At 36.9% G+C, this 19991-nt stretch overlaps 1 protein-coding gene across 7 annotated transcripts in view; it reads left to right on the forward strand.

Moving 5' to 3' along the window:
• The window catches only part of NCK1 (NCK adaptor protein 1), a 91787-nt gene that overhangs the window by 64528 nt on the left and 7268 nt on the right, over nt 1-19991 (forward strand). For 6 of the 7 annotated variants that reach the window (XM_050779647.1, XM_050779644.1, XM_050779649.1 and 3 more), the window contains one exon: nt 6207-6450. In XM_050779647.1, the coding sequence (XP_050635604.1) occupies nt 6225-6450 (226 nt within the window). In that variant the 5' untranslated portion in view covers nt 6207-6224. The other variant, XM_050779650.1, reaches the window with a different exon arrangement.

Genomic DNA, 19991 nt, shown 5'->3' on the forward strand with positions numbered 1-19991 from the left:
TTTATGGAGGGATGCGTGGGGCTTCAGTGGTGTTTATATTGTACTTCATTTCTTAATGCCTTTGTGATGCTTCTTTGGATATTCCATGCATTTCCAATTTGGGAGAGCCCAGTACTTACGTTGGTCCATAACTAGAATTATAGATGTCAAAGGTAAACTGGACACTAGTTAAAATGGTAAGGATAGATTTTATTAACTAACTACTGCAGTAGGGAAGAGAGTCCAGTGTGAACTCAACTCACTTTGGCCAAAACAAAAGGGGAAGAGACTTTTTAAGGGTTGAGTGTACTAAGGGAAAGACATTGCTAAGGAAAAGAAAGGTGATTTTTTTGTTTTGTTTTTGTTTTTGTTTTGATATGGAGTCTCTCTCTGTCGCTAGGCTGGAGTGCAGTAGCGTGATCTCAGCTCACTGCAATCTCTGCCTCCCAGGCTCAAGCGATTCCCCTGCCTCAGCCTCCTGAGTAGCTGGGACTACAGGCACACACCACCACACCTGGCTAATTTTTTTGTATTTTAGTAGAGACTGGATTTCACCATGTTGGCCAGGATGGTCTCAATCTCCTGACCTCGTGATCTGCCCGCCTCGGCCTCCCAAAGTGCTGGGATTACAGGAGTGAGCCACCATGCCCGGCCAGTGAGTGGTTTTTAAGGGGAGTAGGTAGTCCATGTGAGTAGGCAATCCGGGTTTGTTATTGGCATTTATCTGGAAGAGAAACAAACTTGTATTTATGACAGGAGGCAGTGATGCAAATTAGGCCCACCAATGTTTGGCCCTTACCCACTCACCAGGGACTGGGAACAAAAGTGAAAGTTATCTTTTTGATTGTTTGCATTTCAAAGAGATAGTTCTCAGGTCCTTGAGAAGATAGTTCTCGATGGTAGAAGATTTATGTCACAAAGGGGCAGAGAAGGGATTTATAATTTCAAGCTTTCTAAGGTAACTGCTCTAAATGGGGGTTCAGGCAACCAATCTGCCTATCACCAGATTTTGGCTGGAACAAATGGTAAATTCTGGCTGTGTGGAACCTTTTCAGGTAAGGAACTTTATGGAGTTGCAGTCATTATTCTAGGATATGGGGGAAAGATATGAACAAATAGTTCACACAGACAAAAGTAAATATCCCTTAAATATGGGAAAACATATCACTGTAATAAGAGAAATACAAATTACAACTCTGAAACACTATTTCTCTCCTATTAGATTGGCAAAAATCCAAAAGATTGACAACATAGTTTGTTGGCAAGGCTGTGGGGAAATAATCACTGATATATTATATTAGGAATTTTAAAAAATAGTTTATGAATACAGAATTTAGCAATATCTCACAAAACTATACAAACCTTAGCTATAACTCAGCATTCTTCTATGATTCCAACCCAAAGGTACACTAACAAAATCAAAATGACATGTATATGAGGCTGTTCATTGCAGCATTATTTAATCCCAGAAAATTAGAAACAACCCATTAACCTTCAGTAAGGTCTAGTTGAAGAAAGTGCTATTTACATAATGATGAAGCACTCTGCAATTGTTAGAAGTAGTAGATATATTAGTAAAGGAAGTCTCATATGCTGCTGTGGAATGATCTTAAGGATATATAGTTAAACTAAAAATGAAAAGATTCAGACAGTATAGTCTATGCCTGTGTGTATGCGTGTGCATGCGCACCTGTGTGCATGTGTGTGTGTGTTTTGTTGTGGGGGTAGATAAAAATTAGAATTTTTAATTTTCTTATATATTTTTCTTGAATACTTTCCTTAAAATATTTTTTTAAAAAAATAGAAACATAAACCAAAACAAATAAATGACTGTCCAGTTGGGTGGATGGGAGAGGAGAGAGATAAGAGAAGGTATGGAAGAAGACCTCTAAGTGTTTTAAATATGTTTGATATTTAAACATATTTAATGTTTAAACATTAATATAAACACTATTAAACATAATGTTGAAACATGTTTGATATTTAAACCTCTACCTTGCTTGATAGTTTAGCTTTTAGAACCATCCAAATGTTTTACATAATTACGAAACAATTACATTTTAAAAAGGGAAAATAAAGTGATCTTCAAAAAATGGAAACTAGTGAGCTTAACTCTACGTGCAGTTGGTGTCATAACCACACAGAAGTATGTATTCTACCTTTTCTGTAAGGTTGTATGTCTTAGGGTAATAGAACAATTAGGCAAAATTTTTCTTCGAGAATAATCACAGTTTCTGAAAGCAGGTAGAGCTAGCGTATCATCATTTTTGAAATAGTTGATCTAGGCAGTCATCAGTGGTAGGTAAAACCATTGGGTAGAGGTTTGATGGGGGAACTTTATAATGGATAAATCAGTTCAGTGCTACAAATCTACCATTCAGTCTTAACATCACAGAAAACGGTTCAGGCAGACATAATGTGCCTACTAATAAATGGCAGTAAGAAGTACACAAGAATACTTACGAATTATTCTTGCAACAATGACAAAACGACCTAGAAAAAGCAAAGCCTCTAGAAATAATTACGAGTTTATAGGGGATAGAGGGATAGAGGGATAGAGGAACACCATGAAAATACACATTAGCCAAACTCACGATGTGGGAAATGCTACAGGACAAATGAAGCCAGCTTCTTAAATGACATAGAGTGGGGAAAGAGAATGGTGTCAGAGACTTAAAACATATCAGCTTAAGTACAGTATATCGACTTAGTTTGGATCCCAGTTCACACCAACTGTAAGAAATGTTTAAAAAAATACACTCAGCAAAAATTGAATATTAGCATTAGATGAAGTAAGTGTTGCAGGAGTTCTTAATAAAGAAACACCTTTTCAAAATGAGCTTTGGAAAATATACTGATAATTTAATTTTAGTATAATTGACTTATTTGCAATCTTGTGTATTTTTATGCATCAAAAACATTGTGAGTAGAGGTTCTGTGTTTCACCACACTGCTGGAAGGCAGGAGGAGGGGAGGTCCATGGCTTAACCCATTTCTGCCTAGTGTTCCATTATTGGAATGCTAAGCTTGTGAGAGTTATTTATATCCCACTCAAAGTCATTACCAAGGTCTGATTTTTCACACATACACACAAATTGCAATCTCTGGCATAAATGAGTTAGAAAGGGGAAAAGGTCAAGAGCCCTTGATTTGTTCATTTTCAAGGGGTATGGGTTTTTAATCTGTTAGTACTTAATGAAATCATGGGATTCCAGTTCCCCCACCAAAAATTAGGGGGATAGCTGAACCAACCACAAGTCATAATATTGATAAAGTTGGGTGATAGGTATAGGGTTCATTATACTATTGCTCTCTTCTGTATATGTTGAAAAGTGCCATAACTAAAAGACTTAAAAGCATTATATAAATTTTTAGTTATTATACCAGTAATGTAGAATGCTATTTTTGTACATTCTGAGGAGCACTAGATAATATTGGTGATACTTTTGTCACCCTGATAAAGTATGGTATTTCAGTTTAGTTTTCATTTCTTTAATTATAAAGATATTCAGGATATTTTGAATACTTTTTGACTATTTGTGTTTTCTCTTTCAGTTTTTACTTTAATAAAACTTTTTATTTTGAGATCATTATAGATCCACATGCAATTCTGAAAAACTTTAGAACTTATTGTGAAATCCAGTGTATGTTTTCCTCCACTGGTAATACATCTGGCAGAAGTATAGTACAATATCACAAGAATATTACAAAATTTCTTCATGTTGCCCTTTTATAGCCATACTTACTTCCCTCCTGTTCCCACTACCCCGTTAACCCTGGCAACTACTAATCTGTTTCTAATTTCCATATTTTGTCATTTTGAGGGTTTTATATAAATGGAGTCATATAGTTAACCTTTGAGATTGGCTTTTTTCACTGAGCAATTATAATTCCCTGGAGATTCATTCAGGTTTCGTGCATCAGTTGTTCCTTTTTGGTATGAACGTACCAGTTTAATTATTTGCCTGTTGAAGGACATCTGGGTGGTTTCTGGTGTTTGACTGTTAGAAATAAAGTTGCTGTTATTCATGTAAAATGTAAACATAAGTCTTCATTTCTCTGGGATAAATACCCAGGAGTACAGTTGCTGGGTTATATGGTAGTTGCATGTTTAGTTTTACGAGAAGCTGTTAGACAATTTTGCAGAGTATCTGTACTATTTTACACTCTCATCGGCAGTGTATGAGTGATCCAATTTCAGCTTACCCTTGTCAGCATTTGGTATTACCACTCTCAGCCATTTTGACAAGTGTGTGTAGTGACATCTCAATGTGGTTTTAATTTGCATTTCCTTAATACCTAATGATGATGATTACCTTTTCATCTGCTTATTTGCCATCTGTAAATCTTCAGTGAATGGCTCTTTGTGTTTTTTTGCTCATTTTCTAGTTGGATTTGTTTTTCTAATGTTTCTTTAACTTTTCTAACTGCTTAAGATAGATACTCAGTTCATTAATTTATTTTTAGCTCTTTTTTAATTTATTTTATTTTATTTTTATTATTATTTTTTGAGACGGAGTCTCGCTCTGCTGCCCAGGCTGGAGTGCAGTGGCGCCATCTTGGCTCACTGCAAGCCCCGCCTCCTGGGTTCAAACCATTCTCCTGCCTCAGCCTCCCAAGTAGCTGGGTCTACAGGCACCTGCCACCACACCCGGCTGATTTTTTTTGTATTTTTAGTAGAGACAGGGTTTCACCGTGTTAGCCAGGATGGTGTCAATCTCCTCACCTTGTGATCCACCCACCTCAGCCTCCCAAAGTGCTGGGATTACAGGCATGAGCCACTGCGCCCGGCCACTCTTTTTATTTTTTAATGTTACTATTTAAAACTGAAAATCTGTCTATATACACTCCTCTTGCTGTATACCACAGGGTTAGATGTGTAGTTTTTAAAATTATTTACTTCTAAGTATTTTTAAAATTCAATATGATTTCTTCTTAGATTCATTAGTTTTTAGAAGTTTCCAAACGTGGTATTTCAAAAGTTATCTTTTTGTTATGGTTGTTGGAGAATGTGGTTGTAGGATACCAGTTACATGAACGTTGAGACATTCTTTATGGCCTGGCATTTGATTAATTTTTGTATGTGTTTCATTTGTATTCTGTTTGGAAGCAATATTCTGTATATTAACCAGTAAGTCTGATTTACAGGTTGTGATATCGGTTCTTCTCTAGCCTTAATAGTGTATTTATTTAGTTAGTTAGTTAGTCAGTTAGTTAGTTAGTTAGTTTTTTCAGACTGAGTTTGGCTCTGTCGCCCAGGCCTGGAGTGCAGTGGCACGATCTCAGCTAACTACAACCTCTGCCTCCTGGGTTCAAGGGATTCTCCTGCCTCAGCCTCCCGAGTAGCTGAGATTACAGGTGCCCGCCACCATGCCCAGCTAATTTTTTGTACCTTTAGTAGAGATGGGGTTTCACCATGTTGGCCAGGCTAGTCTTGAATTCCTGACCTCAGGTGATCCACCCCCCTTGGCCTCCCAAAGTGCTGGGATTACAGGCGTGAGCCACCAGGCCCGGCTGTTTTTACTTCCTTGATTGTTTTATTACTCTGATAATATGTTAAAAATTGTCCTCTGTGGTAATGGTTTTGTCAGTTTCTCCTTTTGGTTCTCTCAACATATTTTGGAACTATCTTGTTAGGTACATAAAAGTTTAGATATTACATACATTGAGTAGAATATTTTTCATTGGGTAGTGAACTTTTTTGCTAGTAATAGTTTTTGCCCTTAAAGTTTTGTTTGATACTAATAGAGCAGCACCAGTCTCTTTATTGATTGGTTGGTTGATTGATTGAGACAGATTCTCCCTCTGCTGCCAGGCTGGAGTGCAGTGGTGCGATCTTGACTCACTGCAACCTTCGCCTCCCAGATTCAAGCAATTCCCATGCCTCAGCCTCCTGAGTAGCTGGGACTGCGGGCGTGCACCATCACGCACAGCTAATTTTTGTATTTTAGTACAGATGAGGTTTCACCATGTTGGCCAAGCTGGTCTCAAACTCGACCTCAAGTGATCTGCCTGCCTTGGCCTCCTAAAGTCCTGGGATTACGGGCATGAGCCGCCGTGCACGGCCACACCAGTCTCTTTAAGTTAGTATTTGCCTCATGTATTTTATTCCATGTTTTTTACTTTTCATCTTTATGTCTTTAGATTTTTAGATGTGTCTCTTTTGAAAAGCATGTGAACTAATACTACTTCAACCTTACATAAAAATATTTTCCGTGTGTTTACAGTGCTGAAGCTGCTGAAAGATGGCAGAAGAAGTGGTGGTAGTAGCCAAATTTGATTATGTGGCCCAACAAGAACAAGAGTTGGATATCAAGAAAAATGAGAGATTATGGCTTCTGGATGATTCTAAGTCCTGGTGGCGAGTTCGAAATTCCATGAATAAAACAGGTTTTGTGCCTTCTAACTATGTGGAAAGGAAAAATAGTGCTCGGAAAGCATCTATTGTAAAAAACCTAAAGGATACCTTAGGTAAGATATTTTTTATTAAAAGAAAAGCAGCTTTGTTTTAAATGAAACCTGGAACTTAGTTCTTTGTACATAATTCTGGCAGCAGTGTGCATAATTGACTTGAAAAGGCAAAGACTAGGTAAGTTTGACTCATAGCAGGTGTTCAATGCAGAAGACCAGTGAAGGTCATAAGTGTTAACATGCAGTTTCTGTAAATCTAGGCCCACACTCCAAGTCAAGGCAGAGTAGTGCCAATGAGTAGAACTAACTCTCACCTTCTAGCAGGGGCTCTTTGGACCATGAATGACTGTTGGAGTTTAGACTTATAGGCAGAATTGCCTCTTTGGCACCAAGGCAACTTATGTACATGGCACATAATGAATTTTAACATCTAATAACTTTATGTTTTGAACTTCACTTAAAACCCACCATTTTGTTTTTCTATTTGATAAGAGAACTGTGGATCATTACTGTACATTAGCACCTACAGAGCTCTTTTCTATTTTGTTTCTCTTTTTCCCTGTCTTTATTTCTCCAAAGTTTTTGTTTTTTATTTTTACTGGCCCTCCCTTAGGGCCTGAGACAGTGGAGCCCACTTCACACTGGACTTGGCTAAGCTGATAGGAAGGAAATATGCATGGGCAAGGAACGGCCTCTTCTTTAAAAAAGTAAAATAAAAAATTAAACTCTCCTTAGCTGACAGGAAGGAATTGGGAGGGACAGAATTTCATTTTTGGTGTTCAGGCAAACATGCTATTTGTGTAATGGTTCTTTGTCTACATATAGAAGAAAAGTACAATTTCTCCTTGTACAGGCAGTTTGGGAGAAATATAGCATGACTGATAAATATGAAATACTGTTGACTCACTACTTTACATTAGTTTTTATTTATTTTTTTATGGTTTTTGTAGAGATGGAGTCTTGCTCTGTTGTCCAGGCCAAACTTGAACTCCTGGGCTCAAGCAACCCTCGCACCTCAGCCTCCTGAGTAGCTGGGACTACAGATGCTCACTACCATGCCCAACTTAGTTTTTGTTCTTATTCAGCATTATTGTTATTCTTGAACGTTCTTCTAATAATGAAATACAAATATTTAATGTTTTTAACCATTGTAAAACTGCAAAAACTAAAATATAGTACAATTTGGAGTAAGGTATAAAGTAATAGATTATCAGTTTCTGAGATAAAAATGTTTCCAGTGTTCTAAAGGTAATAATTAAGTAGATATAATAATGGTGATGTTTAACTGCTGAGGTAACTTTTTTAATACTTTCAAGTTTTGCAATTAAAACCATTATTTTTAGTTTTTCGATGGAAGACAAATCAGAAAGAGATTTTCCTTCAGTAGCAGAGGAGAACAGGGTTAGAATCAAGAATACTGGTTTTGTAAATACTGGCCATTTATTTAAAGCATGATGATTAGAGATATTGGGAGAAATTAAGGTAATTTCTTTCAAGAAAGTGTGCCTCATAGTGGTAAGTGCACAGGGTACTAACATATACCCAGATAGACTTTTTGTTCCATTTTAAAAGGACAGTGGTATCTTGGGATTAGAGTGAATGTGACAGTAATTAACAAAACATAGTGAAAAAACTAATAGAGCAAAGGGGGGAAGCATTCCAGTATTAGATATTACTGTATATAAATCTAAAAGCCCATTTAGATATAATTTTTATTATTTGTTAATACCCCAGGGATGCCTTCCATACTACATTCTGATGTTACTGAGACAGTTTTATCAAAGTTTTATCTCTAAGTCTTAGGAAATCTCTGGTAACTTTATTACTGTATTACAGTTATTACTACCTATATTCCAGGGTGCTTGGAAACATTGAGTTAGTAATCTGTAGTTAGCCTGTAAAGAGATGTAAGTCCAGCTTTTGCATTAGGTAGCCTTTTCCCTTTTCTCATAATTTCTGTGCCCCTTTTTGGTAACTTAAATGTCCAGTGTAATTAATGTATTTGTTTCACAATGATTGTGCTGGTGGAGACATTGTTTGAAAGTTGAGAAGGAAAAGGAGAAAACAAAAGGATTAATGCATGAATGTATTTTAACTATAAAAAATACATGTGCTTTAAAGCTTCTTCCAAAATAAGTCTGAATAATAAGGTCGTATTTTTGGCCATGATTATTTACTTGTTATACAGGCTGTGTTATAATTTAGAGGAAAAAAAGTTTTGTAAAGAGAAGCCTCAAATTTTCTATTGCCTGGATGTGGGCCAGGTCACATGGATTGGGTGTGGGAAGTTTCAGTGTTGCAGAACAGACCAGGAAGCTCACTGAGAATTATCCTGAGCTGTGTTAACAAACTGACAAAATAGAACACGGAATTTTTACTCAAAATGGATTGGTTAAACGTCTTTAAAGATTTTTTCAGTAAGTTAATCTGTTTATTAAATCCATTGTTTTCTTGAAGTTGTGAATTAGATTTTCTGCTTTTGTAAATTTAAAGGAAAGCTCTTATTTGGTGGGTTTATGTAAGCTACTATATTATGTTTATGTAATATAAACCAGATGATTGGTGATATATCCAAAAATTGTAGTTTGGACTTGGTAAGTAAAATAATTTTAAAATGTTTTAGCATGAATGTTTTAACAAGTAGAGAAAGGATATAAACCTTTGGTTTGAGTTTGATGCAGTTCTAATTCAGTAATTTTCAACTTAGCACAGACATTTGAAATGAATTAAATAAATTGTAAACATTAAAATCATTAGAAAAAAAGGATTAGGTGAACAAATTTCTTCATCCTCAACTTCCGAATTAACTTTTTAAAAACTACTTTTTACTTACTTTTTTTAGAGGAACAGTGTAAACATAATCTTTAATTAAAACACTAGTAAACAGAATATTTTTATTTAATGTAGTATTGCTAGAAATTGATGTTTTGATGAATGTGAGATTTGATATTTTGATATGAGTTATGAGAACAGCTGTACAACAAAGAGGAAAATACATAGTGAATTATTGACTGTTACTGAGTTTGGGTCATGAAGTAGTACTAATAATAATTTATAAGAGCCTAATTCTGCTGGTTCTGCTGGTAGCCTCCTTATGATCATATAGTGAACTTGATTTGATCTCCTTGAACATTTGCTTGGTGTTTCTAGAAAAATGAACAGAGGAATTATTATAGAAGTCTCTTACGCACAACAAGCCTAAGGAAACAAAGAGTAACCTGACAAGACATTCCAGAGAAAAGGGCAAAAGAGAAAAGGAATAAGCACTTTGTTGAAAAAGAATGTTGTAATTGTAATGTGAAGACTCATTTGTTAGCTTTAATGACTCCCTCTGGAATATGTCTCTTCCGTTTACTTTTTGCGGAGTTACTAAAATTTCAGATCTTTGCATTTTCATTTTTTGGGTAAGTTTTACCTTGGAAGAACTTACTTATTTGCTCATTAGTTTATCAACACCTTCTTATTGAGAGCCTACTCCAAGCCAGGCAGAAATCATAGGGTGAAAAACTAATACTAACTTAAGCAGATCTTACATTCTGGTGGAGAGGTATATGATGATTGTTTTTAATAATACAGTGGATTTCACATCTAGGTTAAGTCATAAGTGATGTTGACCATAAATCAACCAGAAATGACATAAAAATAATCCATTGTGGCCAGGCGTGGCAGCTCACGCCTGTAATCCCAGCACTTTGGGAGGCTGAGCACTTGAGGTCAGGAGTTTGAGACCAGCCTGGTCAACATGTTGAAACACTGTCTCTACTAAAAATGCAAAAATTAGCTGGGCATGGTGGCGGGCACCTGTAATCCCAGCTACTTGGGAAGCTGATGCAGGAGAATCGCTTGAACTCAGAGATGGGGGCTGCAGTGAGCCAAGATTGTGCCTCTGCACTCCAGTGTGGGCGACAGAGCAAGACTACATTGCAAAAAAAAAAAAAAATCCATTGTATCATTGATACAGGATTCAATATATATCATCAATACAGTGGTAAAATTATTCTTTCTGCTGAGTCTTAGGAAGTTGATAGTTAATGCATTTGCAGACTGAGAGTCAGGATTTGAAATCTGTAACCAAAATGTTTCTTTGCTCAATCCCTGCAACAACCCCAGATTTTTATTTATTTTGCCAGGCAGTTTGTCAGTTTGTCAGACAGGCTGTTCATCTACTTCCTCCCTGAATGGGCTTACAAAGTAGAAGAAACAGAGCATTATGTGCTTCTTGTGTGGCAGCCAGAATATCTTTGAAAACAAAAATTGCACAATGTTTTAAATAAAACAATAAAAAATAATTTATTTCGTGTGGATGAAATGAGCAGATGAACATATAAAAATTTAAATAAAAACCCGTAATAGAAAGAATACCATATATTTATATTTAGTATTTCTTAGTTCTGTTCCCAGATATCACTTACATGCCATGTGGCCTGCAAAATATAACTGAACTTTTGTGATTTTCTGTTCCTTGTAAAGGAGAGAGTTGGGCAAGACTAAATGATCCTGGAAAGTCCCTTCTAACTCTAAAAGTCTTACATCCTTGTAAACAACTAAGCAGTCTTAGGTGTGTCATAGGAATTGAGGGAAAGCAATGAGGGAGAAATTGGTTTTGAAGAAGTAGAAACATGGGAATGGAATTGTAGTTCACTAAGGAATTAGAAGCAGCAGGAAAACTTTCTTTGGCCCAATTCTCAACACTTACTCAGTGATACAGATGAAGGAAAAACGACGTGCTTAAACTAAGGAATACTGCAATCACTAACTAATAAGTACACTAGGTTCAGAAATATATTTGGAAACTAAAATTAAGATAGAAATAAGATGAATAAGAACAGACAGTATTGTAAAACTCTACATTAAAATTTTAAAAGGGATTGTATAGATTGGTGAGAACCTAGCCTGGCAGCAGCTTACATGAGTAAAAATCTTAGTAAGAGCTGCTGTGGTAATGTAGGTACTAAAAGTCTCAACACAGTCCATGGTGACACTGATATGAGTATGAGAGGTGCTTAGGTGGAGGTATACTCCCTTATGTGTGTGTTGGCCATATAAAACATGATGTAATTAATCCACTTTTGATAGATATTCTTTAACAATGGTATTGAGAAACTTGGATGCTTCCAAATACTGGCATCCAGTATATCAAGGATTTGGAAACCAGGTCACATAAGGAATACTTATGGACACAGAGACTTGCCTCAGGGAGCACAGCTGTCATATGAAGAAGGAATGTTCACAGTGCTTAACCAGGTTCTTAAAAATTCTTGGGGAGTTTATAATACATTGTTCTGGTTAAGAAACAGTGCTATAGGAAGAGAGAAGACCAGTGGGTCGTAGTGAGGGAAAGGTCAGAAATTATCCCTAAACTTTTTTTTTTTTTTTAATTTAAGCAAAGCTAACAATAAAAAACTGCCTCAGAATTGTGCACTTCCTCAGTGCTTAGATCTGAGCAATTTCCTTCCAACTACAGCCAGGTCCAGCTATATAATGCAAGAATAAAGATTTAAGTAATTTTTTTTTTTCTTGAGGTGGTCTCCCTCTGCCACCCAGGCTGGAGTGCACCAGTGCCATCTCAGCTCACTGCCACCTCTGCCTCTCAGGTTCAAACGATTCTCGTCCCTCAGCCTCCCAAGCAGCTGGGGCTACAGGCGTATGCCACCACGCCTGGCTAATTTTTTGTATTTTTAGTAGAGATGGGGTTTCCCCATGTTGACCAGGCTGGTCTCGAGCTCCTGGCCTCAAGTGATCTGCCTGTCTCAGCCTCCCAAAGTGCTGGGATTACAAGCCTGAGCCACCTTGCCCGACCAAGTTTAAGTAATTTTGAAAATTAAACACCAGAAGCACTAGAAGGTAGGAAAATAGTAACCACCATTGATGGAGTTCCTGCTATGTACTGTAAGTGCTTTACATATAGATTAAAAAAAATTTTTTACAAGCATTTTATGAATTTATTTTTTTACACACCACCATTGTACAAACAAGGAGACTGGAGTTTTCTTTTTTAAACTTTTAGGATTGGGGGTACATGTGAAGGTTTGTTACATAGGTAAATACATGTCATGGGGGTTTGTTCATATTATTTCTTTCTTTCTTTTTTTCCCCTCCACCCCGAGACCGAGTCTCATTCTGTTGCCCAGGTTGGAGTGCAGTGGCGTGATCTCAGCTCACTGCAACCTCCGCCTCCCAGGTTCAAGTGATTCTCCTGCCTAGGCCTCCCGAGTAGCTGGGATTACAGGTGCCCACCACCACGCCTGGCTAATTTTTGTATTTTTAGTAGAAATGGGGTTTCACCATGTTGGCCAGGCTGGTCTCAAACTCCCAGCGTCACGTGATCCATCCACCTCGGTCTCCCAAAGTGCTGGGATTACAGGCGTGCATCACCGCGCCTGGCCTGTTGTACATATTATTTCATCACCCAGGTATCAAGCCCAGTACCCAATCATTATCTTTTCTCTTACTCTCCTTTGCCCACCCTTCCCCCTCAAGGGGGAAGTATTTGGTTTTCTGTTCTTGTGTTAGAAACTGGAGTTTAAAAAAGATTAAATAATTTGACCAAGATCACAGAGCCAGGAGCAGAACTAAAATTTAAACTTGTATCTCCTATTAAAGTTCTCATAGTGGATCTTTTATTACTAAAGAGTAGAGAATTGGAGTCAAGCAGTGGGTTAGAAAGGTTTGATGCAAAAAGGACTAGTGAAGGTTAAGAGAATTGTGGTGAACTGTGAGGTCAGGAAGTGCTATGACCTGAGTGTTTGTGTCCCCCAAAACTCGGCACCATCTCAGCTTACTGTAGCCTCCGCCTCCTGGGTTCAAATGATTCTCATGCCACAGCCACCCGAGTAGCTGGAATTACATGTGTGCGCCACCATGACCGGCTAATTTTTGTATTTTTAGTAGTGACGGAGTTTCACCATGTTGGTCAGGCTGGTCTTGAACTCCTGACCTCCAAGTGATCTGCCTGCCTCGGCCTCCCAAAGTGCTGGGATTACAGGTGTGAGCCCCCGCGCCAGGCCATTCTTTTTTTGACATTGTGTAATTAGTCTTAGACATAATGTTTTTAAATATAAGCTTCCAGAGAGGATCATTCTAGGTTTTACTGATCTTTTGCACTTCTTATACCATACAAAACTGTGCAAATTCTGAATTTTCAAAAAAATCATTTGAAACTTAATCTGTATTTTCAGGTTTAACATTTTTTAAAAAAATTTTCCTCATATCATTATTCAGTTTTACTCAATTTAACATTTATTGAGAATCTGCTATGTGAAACAGCCACTGTTGGCTTTTGAATAGTGATGTCATGTGATTGCAGCTTTATAGGAAGATTAGACTGGTTGATATGAACGATGGGTTGACTGAGGGAGAAATTGAATTAATAAGGAAACTAGTTTAGTGGGGTCACGAAAGCTCTGGTACAACATAATAGGCCTGAAGAAGAGTGACCATAGTGAGAAGAGAAAGTGTTGCTTGTAAGGAGATATGATTGTGAGGATTTGATGTAAAACTCTTTAAAAATTTTTTTTGTGAGGTAAAATTTATATAACATAAAATTAACCATTTTAAAGTATGTAATTCAGTAGTATTGAGTACATTAACAATGTTGTGCAGCCATCACTTCTGCTTCCAAAATGTTTACATCACCTCAAAAATAGTCATTCTCAATCAGTCCCTGGCAATTACGAATCTGCTTTCTGTCTCTATGGATTTACTTTTTCTGGATAATTTATATAAATGGAATCATACAGTGTGTGACCTTTTGTGTCTGACTTCTTTCATTTAGTATAATATTTTCAAGGTTTATCCACGTTGTAGCATGTATCAGTAATTCATCCCTTTTATGGCCGAATAACCTTTTTTTTTTTTTTTTCTGAGACAGAGTCTCGCCCTGTCACTCAGGCTGGAGTGCAGTGGCGCAATCTCAGCTCACTGCAATCTTTGCCGCTTGGATTCAAGTGATTCTCCTGCCTCAGCCTCCTAAGTAGCTGGGATTACAGACACATGCCACCACACCCGGCTAATTTGTGTATTTTTAGTAGAGACAGGATTTCACCATGTTGGCCAGGCTGGTCATGAACTCCTGACCTCAAGTCGTCTGCCCACCTCGGCCTCCCGAAGTGCTGGGATTACAGATGTGAGCCACTGCGCCCGGCTGGCTGAATAACTATTACATGTATATATCACATTTTGGTTATTGTGAACAGCTGTGTGATAAACATTCATGTACAGTTATTATTTGAATATCTATTTTCAGTTAAACCTAAAATTGGAATTGCTGGATCATATGGTAATTCTGTTTTGCTTTTTGAGAAACCATCTGTTTTTCACATGGTGGCACCGTTTTACATTCCAACCAGTATTGTGAGGGAGATTCCAGTTTCTCCACATCCCTGCCAAGACCTGTTTTCTTTTTTTGTTTGCTTATAGCCATTGTAGTAGGTGTGAGGTAGGATCATTGTGGTTTTGATTTACATTTCTCTAATGACTAATGATATTGAGGATCTTTTCTTGTGCCTGTTGGCCATTTGTATACTTTAGTTGGAACAATGTTTATTCAAGTCCTTTGCCCATTTTTGAAGTAGTTGTTTTTGTTGTTGGGCTCTAAGAGTTGTTTATATGTTCTGGATACTAGACCATTATCAGAATTATGATTTGCAAATATTCTCTTCTAATTCTGTAGATTGTCTTTTCACTTTCTTGATAGTGTCTTATAGACAAATGTTTTTAATTTTAATGAAGCATAATGGATCTTGTTTTTTTGGTTGCTTATGCTTTTAGTGTCAGTATCTAAGAATCCATTGCTAAATCCAAGGTCACATATATTTACTCCTATGTTTTCTTCTAAGAGTTTTATAGTTTTAGCTCTGACATTTGGTCATTGTGAGTTAATTTTTATATATGACGGGAAGTTGGAGTCCAGTTTCATTCTTTTGTTTATGGATATGCATTTGTTCCAGTACCCTTTGTTGAAGAAACTATTCTTTCTTCCCATTGAGTGGTCTTGGCACCATTGATGAAAATCAATTGACCGTAGATGCATGGGTTTATTTGAGGACTCCCAATTCTGTTTAATTGCTGTATATGTCTGTCCTTATTCCAATACCACACTATTTTGATTACTGTGGCTTTGTAGTAAGTTTTGAAATCAGAAAGGGAGAGTCTTCCCACTTGATTTTCCTTTTTCAAGATTGTTTTGGCTGCTTAGGGTCCACCTTGCAGTTCTGTGTGAATATTAGAATCAACCTTTTCATTTCTTTGGAAGAAAAACAAAACACGATGGTTGAACTTTAGTAAGAATTGCATTGAATCTGTGGATTGCTTTGGATACTATTGCCATCTTACACAGAATATCTTTCCATTTATTTAGGTCTTCTTTAATTTCTTTCAGTGGTGTTTTGCAGTGTTTAGTTTATGAGTCTGATACTTAGTTAAAATTATTCCTATGTATCTTATTCTTCTTAATGCTATTATAAATGGATTGTTTTCTTAATTTTGGCTTTGAATTGTTCATTGCTAACATATAGAAATACAACTGATTTTGTGTGTTGATCTTGCAACTTTGCTGAATTTGTTTATTCTCACTCTGTGTGAGTGTGTGTGTGTGTGTGTATTCTTTCGGATTTTCTGTTTATAAGATCATGTCATCTGTGGATACTTTTTCCCCTCCCTAATTGCTTTGACTAGCACTTCCAATACAATGTTAAATAGAAGTAGTGGAAGAGAGCATCCTTGTTCTTGTCTTGTTCCTGTTCTTAGGGTGGAAAACTTTGTCTTTCACCATTGAGTGTGATGTCAGCTCCACAGTTTTTTGCAGATGCCCTTTATCATATTGAGGAAATTCCCTTCTAATCCTAGTTTGCTGAGCATTGTTATCATGAAATGGTTTTGGATTTTGTCCAATGCTTTTTCTACATCAATTGAGATAATCGTTTGTTTTTTCCCCTTTATTTTACTAGTATGAAGTGTATTATATTGATTTTCATATGTTGAACCACCCTTGCATAAATCCCATTTACTCATATACAGTCCTTTTAATATGCTTGCTGGATTTGGTTTTCCTAGTACAAATGATCCTTATTTTTCACAGATTCTGTATTTGTGAATTCACTTATTGGCTAAAATTTATTTATAAGCCCAAAGTTGATACTTGCAGTGTTTTGTGGACATGTGCAGTGTGGCAAAAATGTGAGTCATTTGATGTGCACATTCCGAGTCGAGGCGATATTCCGCCTTCTTATTTCAACTTTCATACTATAAACAAGTGTCCTTTGCACAGTCTATTTAGTGCCACATTTTTTGCATTTTTGTACTTGTTGATGATTTTGCTGTTTAAAATGGCCCCCAAGCATAGTGATGAAGTGTGGTCTAGAGTTCATAAACACAAGAAAGCTGTGAATTTGCCTTATGGAAAAAATGTGTGTTAGATAAGCTTCATTTAGGCGTGAGTTACAGTGATGTTGTGAATTCAATGTTAATCACAATTTATATTAAACAAAGTGTCTTTAAAAAGAAACACACATAAAACAAGGTTATATAGTGATTGGTTAGCAAAAACATGACTGGAGCCTAACCCTGTTTTTCCCTTAGGAGCTGTGGTTCAGTATTTGCTAATTCAGTATTTATGGTAACTTTATAGAATGTAACTATTGCAAATAATGAAAATCAACTGAATTTTGTTGAGGATTTTTGCATCTATATTTCTAAGTGATATTAGCCTGTTTTCTTGTGATAGCTTTGGTATTCTGGGTAATGTTGGCCTCACAGAATGAGTTAATAAGTATTCTCTCCCTTTTTCTTTTTAGAGATGTTTTAGAAGTATTGATGTTAATTCTTCTTTAAACATTGGGTAAAATCCACTAGTGAAACCATCCGGTCCAGAGCACATTATGTGCGAGATGTTTTGTTACTGATTGAATATTTTACTTGTTATATGTCTGTTCACATTTTCTATTTTTTCCTGAGTCAGCTTTGTGGTAGTTTGTGTGTCTCTTGGAATTGATCTTGTTTTCTAGGTTTATTAATTTATTGGCGTACAGTTGTTCATAGTACTCGTTTATAATCCTTTTAAAAATATCTGTAAGGCCTGTAGAAATGTTATTATTTTATTTATTTGAGTGTCTCTCGTTGGTCTAGCTAAAGAGTTTTTAATTTTGCTGATATTTTCAAATAACCGCATTTTGGTTTTGTTGATTTCCTTTCTTTTTCTGTTCTCTTTTGTGTATATCTCTGCTCTAATTTTTATTATTTCCTTCTTTTAGCTTTGAGTTTAGTTTTCCTTTTCCAGTTCCTTAAGTTGGTAATTCGAGATCTTTCTTCTTCTTTATGCAAGCTTCTAGGGCTATAAATTTCCCTCTGAGCATTGCTTTTGCTGCCTCCCATAGGTTTTCGTATGTTATGTTTTCATTTTCATTTGTCTCACAGTGATGTCCAATCTTGTGAAATTTCTTGGTGACCTATTGGTTTAAGAGAGTGTTAGTTGCCACACACTTGTTAATTTTCCAGTTTTCCTTTCTGTTATCGATTTATAGGTTCATTCCATTGTGGTCAGAAAAGATATTTTGTATGACTTCAATCTCAGATTTATTGAGGCTCTTTTTTTTTTTTTTAATAGAGACAGGGTCTCTCTTTGTTACCTAGGCTGGAGTGCAGTAGCATGATCATGGCTCACTGTAGCCTTTGAACTCCTGGGCTCAAGCAATCTTCCCAACTCAGCCTCCTGAGTAGCTGGAACTACAGGTATGCACCACCACACCTGGCTAATTATTTTGTTTTATTTTTTCTTTTTATAGAGACAAATTCTCACCATCTTGCCCAGGCTGCTGTCAGGCTCCTGGGCTCACATGATTCCCCCCACCTTGGCCTCCCAAAGCATTGCAATTACAGGCTTGAGCCACTGTGCCTGGCCTACTGAGCCTTGTTTTGTGTCCTAACATATGGTCTGTCTTGCAGAATATTCAGTGTACACTTGAGAAAAATGTGTACTATATTCTGCTTTTGTTTGATGGAATATTCTCTATATGTCTGTTAGGTCTAGTTGGTTTATAGTACTGCTCAAGGCCTCTATTTCCTTAAAGATCTTTCATTTAGTTCTGTCCCTTACAGAAAGTGGGGTATTGATGTCTCCAAGTATATTGAACTATTTTTCTCCCTCAATTCTGTCATTTTTTGCTTTATATGCCTTGAGGCTCTCTTGTTAGGTATGCATATATTTGTAACTGTTACAATTCTTGATGGACTGATTATTTTATCAATATTTACTGTCCTTTGTCTTTAAGTCTGTGTTGTGTGATATGTATTTATTTATTTTTAGACAGCGTCTTGCTCTGTTGCGCAGGCTGGAGTGCAGTGGCATGACCTCGGCTCACTGCAACCTCTGCTTCCCAGGTTCAAGCAATTCTTCTGTCTCAGCCTCCCGAGTAGCTGGGATTACAGGCACCCGCCATCATGCCCGACTAGTTTTTCTATTTTTGGTAGAGACAGGGTTTCACCATGTTGGCCAGGCTGGTCTTGAACTCCTGACCTCAAGTGATCCACCCGCCTCGGCTTCCTAAAGTGCTGGGATTACAGGCATGAGCCACCGCACCCGGCCTATGCTGTGTGATATTTATATAGCCACCCCACTCTCTTAGTTATCTTTTACATGGGATATCTTCTTCCATCCTTTCATTTTCAGACCTAGTTGCATCTTTGTTTGGATCTAAAGTGAGTGTCTTACAGATAACAGAGTTGCATCATGTTATTTTTAATCTATTTATATTTAAAGTCATATCTGATAAGGAAGGATTTCTGCTATTTTGCTGTTTTCATTTGCTCTTTTTTTCTTTCAATTCTTCTATTACTGTCTTCTCTGGTGATTTCTTTTTCTTTTTTTTTTTTGGAGGGTGGGGGTTAAGGTCTTACTCTGTCACCCAGGCTGGAGTGCAGTGGTGTAATCTCTGCTCACTGCAACCTCTGCCTCCCAGGTTCAAGCGACACTTATGCCTCAGCCTCTCAAGTAGCTGGGACTACAGGTGCATGCCATGATGCCTGGCTAATTTTTTGGTATTTTTTGGTAGAGTCGAGGTCTCAGCATGTTGGCCAGGCTGATCTTGAACTTCTGACCTCAAGTGATCTGCCCACCTCTGCCTCCCAAAGTGCTGGGGTTACAGGTGTGGGCCACTGTGACTGGCCTATTTTTTCTGATATATTGTTTTATTATCCTTCTCATTTTTCTTTCTGTATTGTTTTTGTTTTTGTTTTTCCTTAGTGGTTACCCTGGGGATTAACATCTTAGGTTTTTAACAGTCATGTTTGAATTAATACCAACTTAGTTTCAGTACTATGCATAACTCTGCTCCTTTGCAGCTACATCTTTGTATGTTACATCTTTACACATTAAAATATATGTCCATTAACCTAGAATTGAAATTTTTGTTTTATGCATTTGTATTTTAAATTATGAAGGAAAGAAAAGGAGAATTTACAAACAAAAACTGCAATACTACTGACTTTCATATTTACCTATGTAGCTACCTTTGCCGTTGCTCTTTATATCTTCATATGACTTCAAATTACTGTCTATGTTTTTTCATTTTAGCCTGGAGGATTCTGTTTAGCATTTCTTTTCTTTC

The sequence above is a fragment of the Macaca thibetana genome, chromosome 2 (assembly GCF_024542745.1).
Source record: "Macaca thibetana thibetana isolate TM-01 chromosome 2, ASM2454274v1, whole genome shotgun sequence".
Classification (NCBI taxonomy): Eukaryota; Metazoa; Chordata; class Mammalia; order Primates; family Cercopithecidae; genus Macaca; species Macaca thibetana.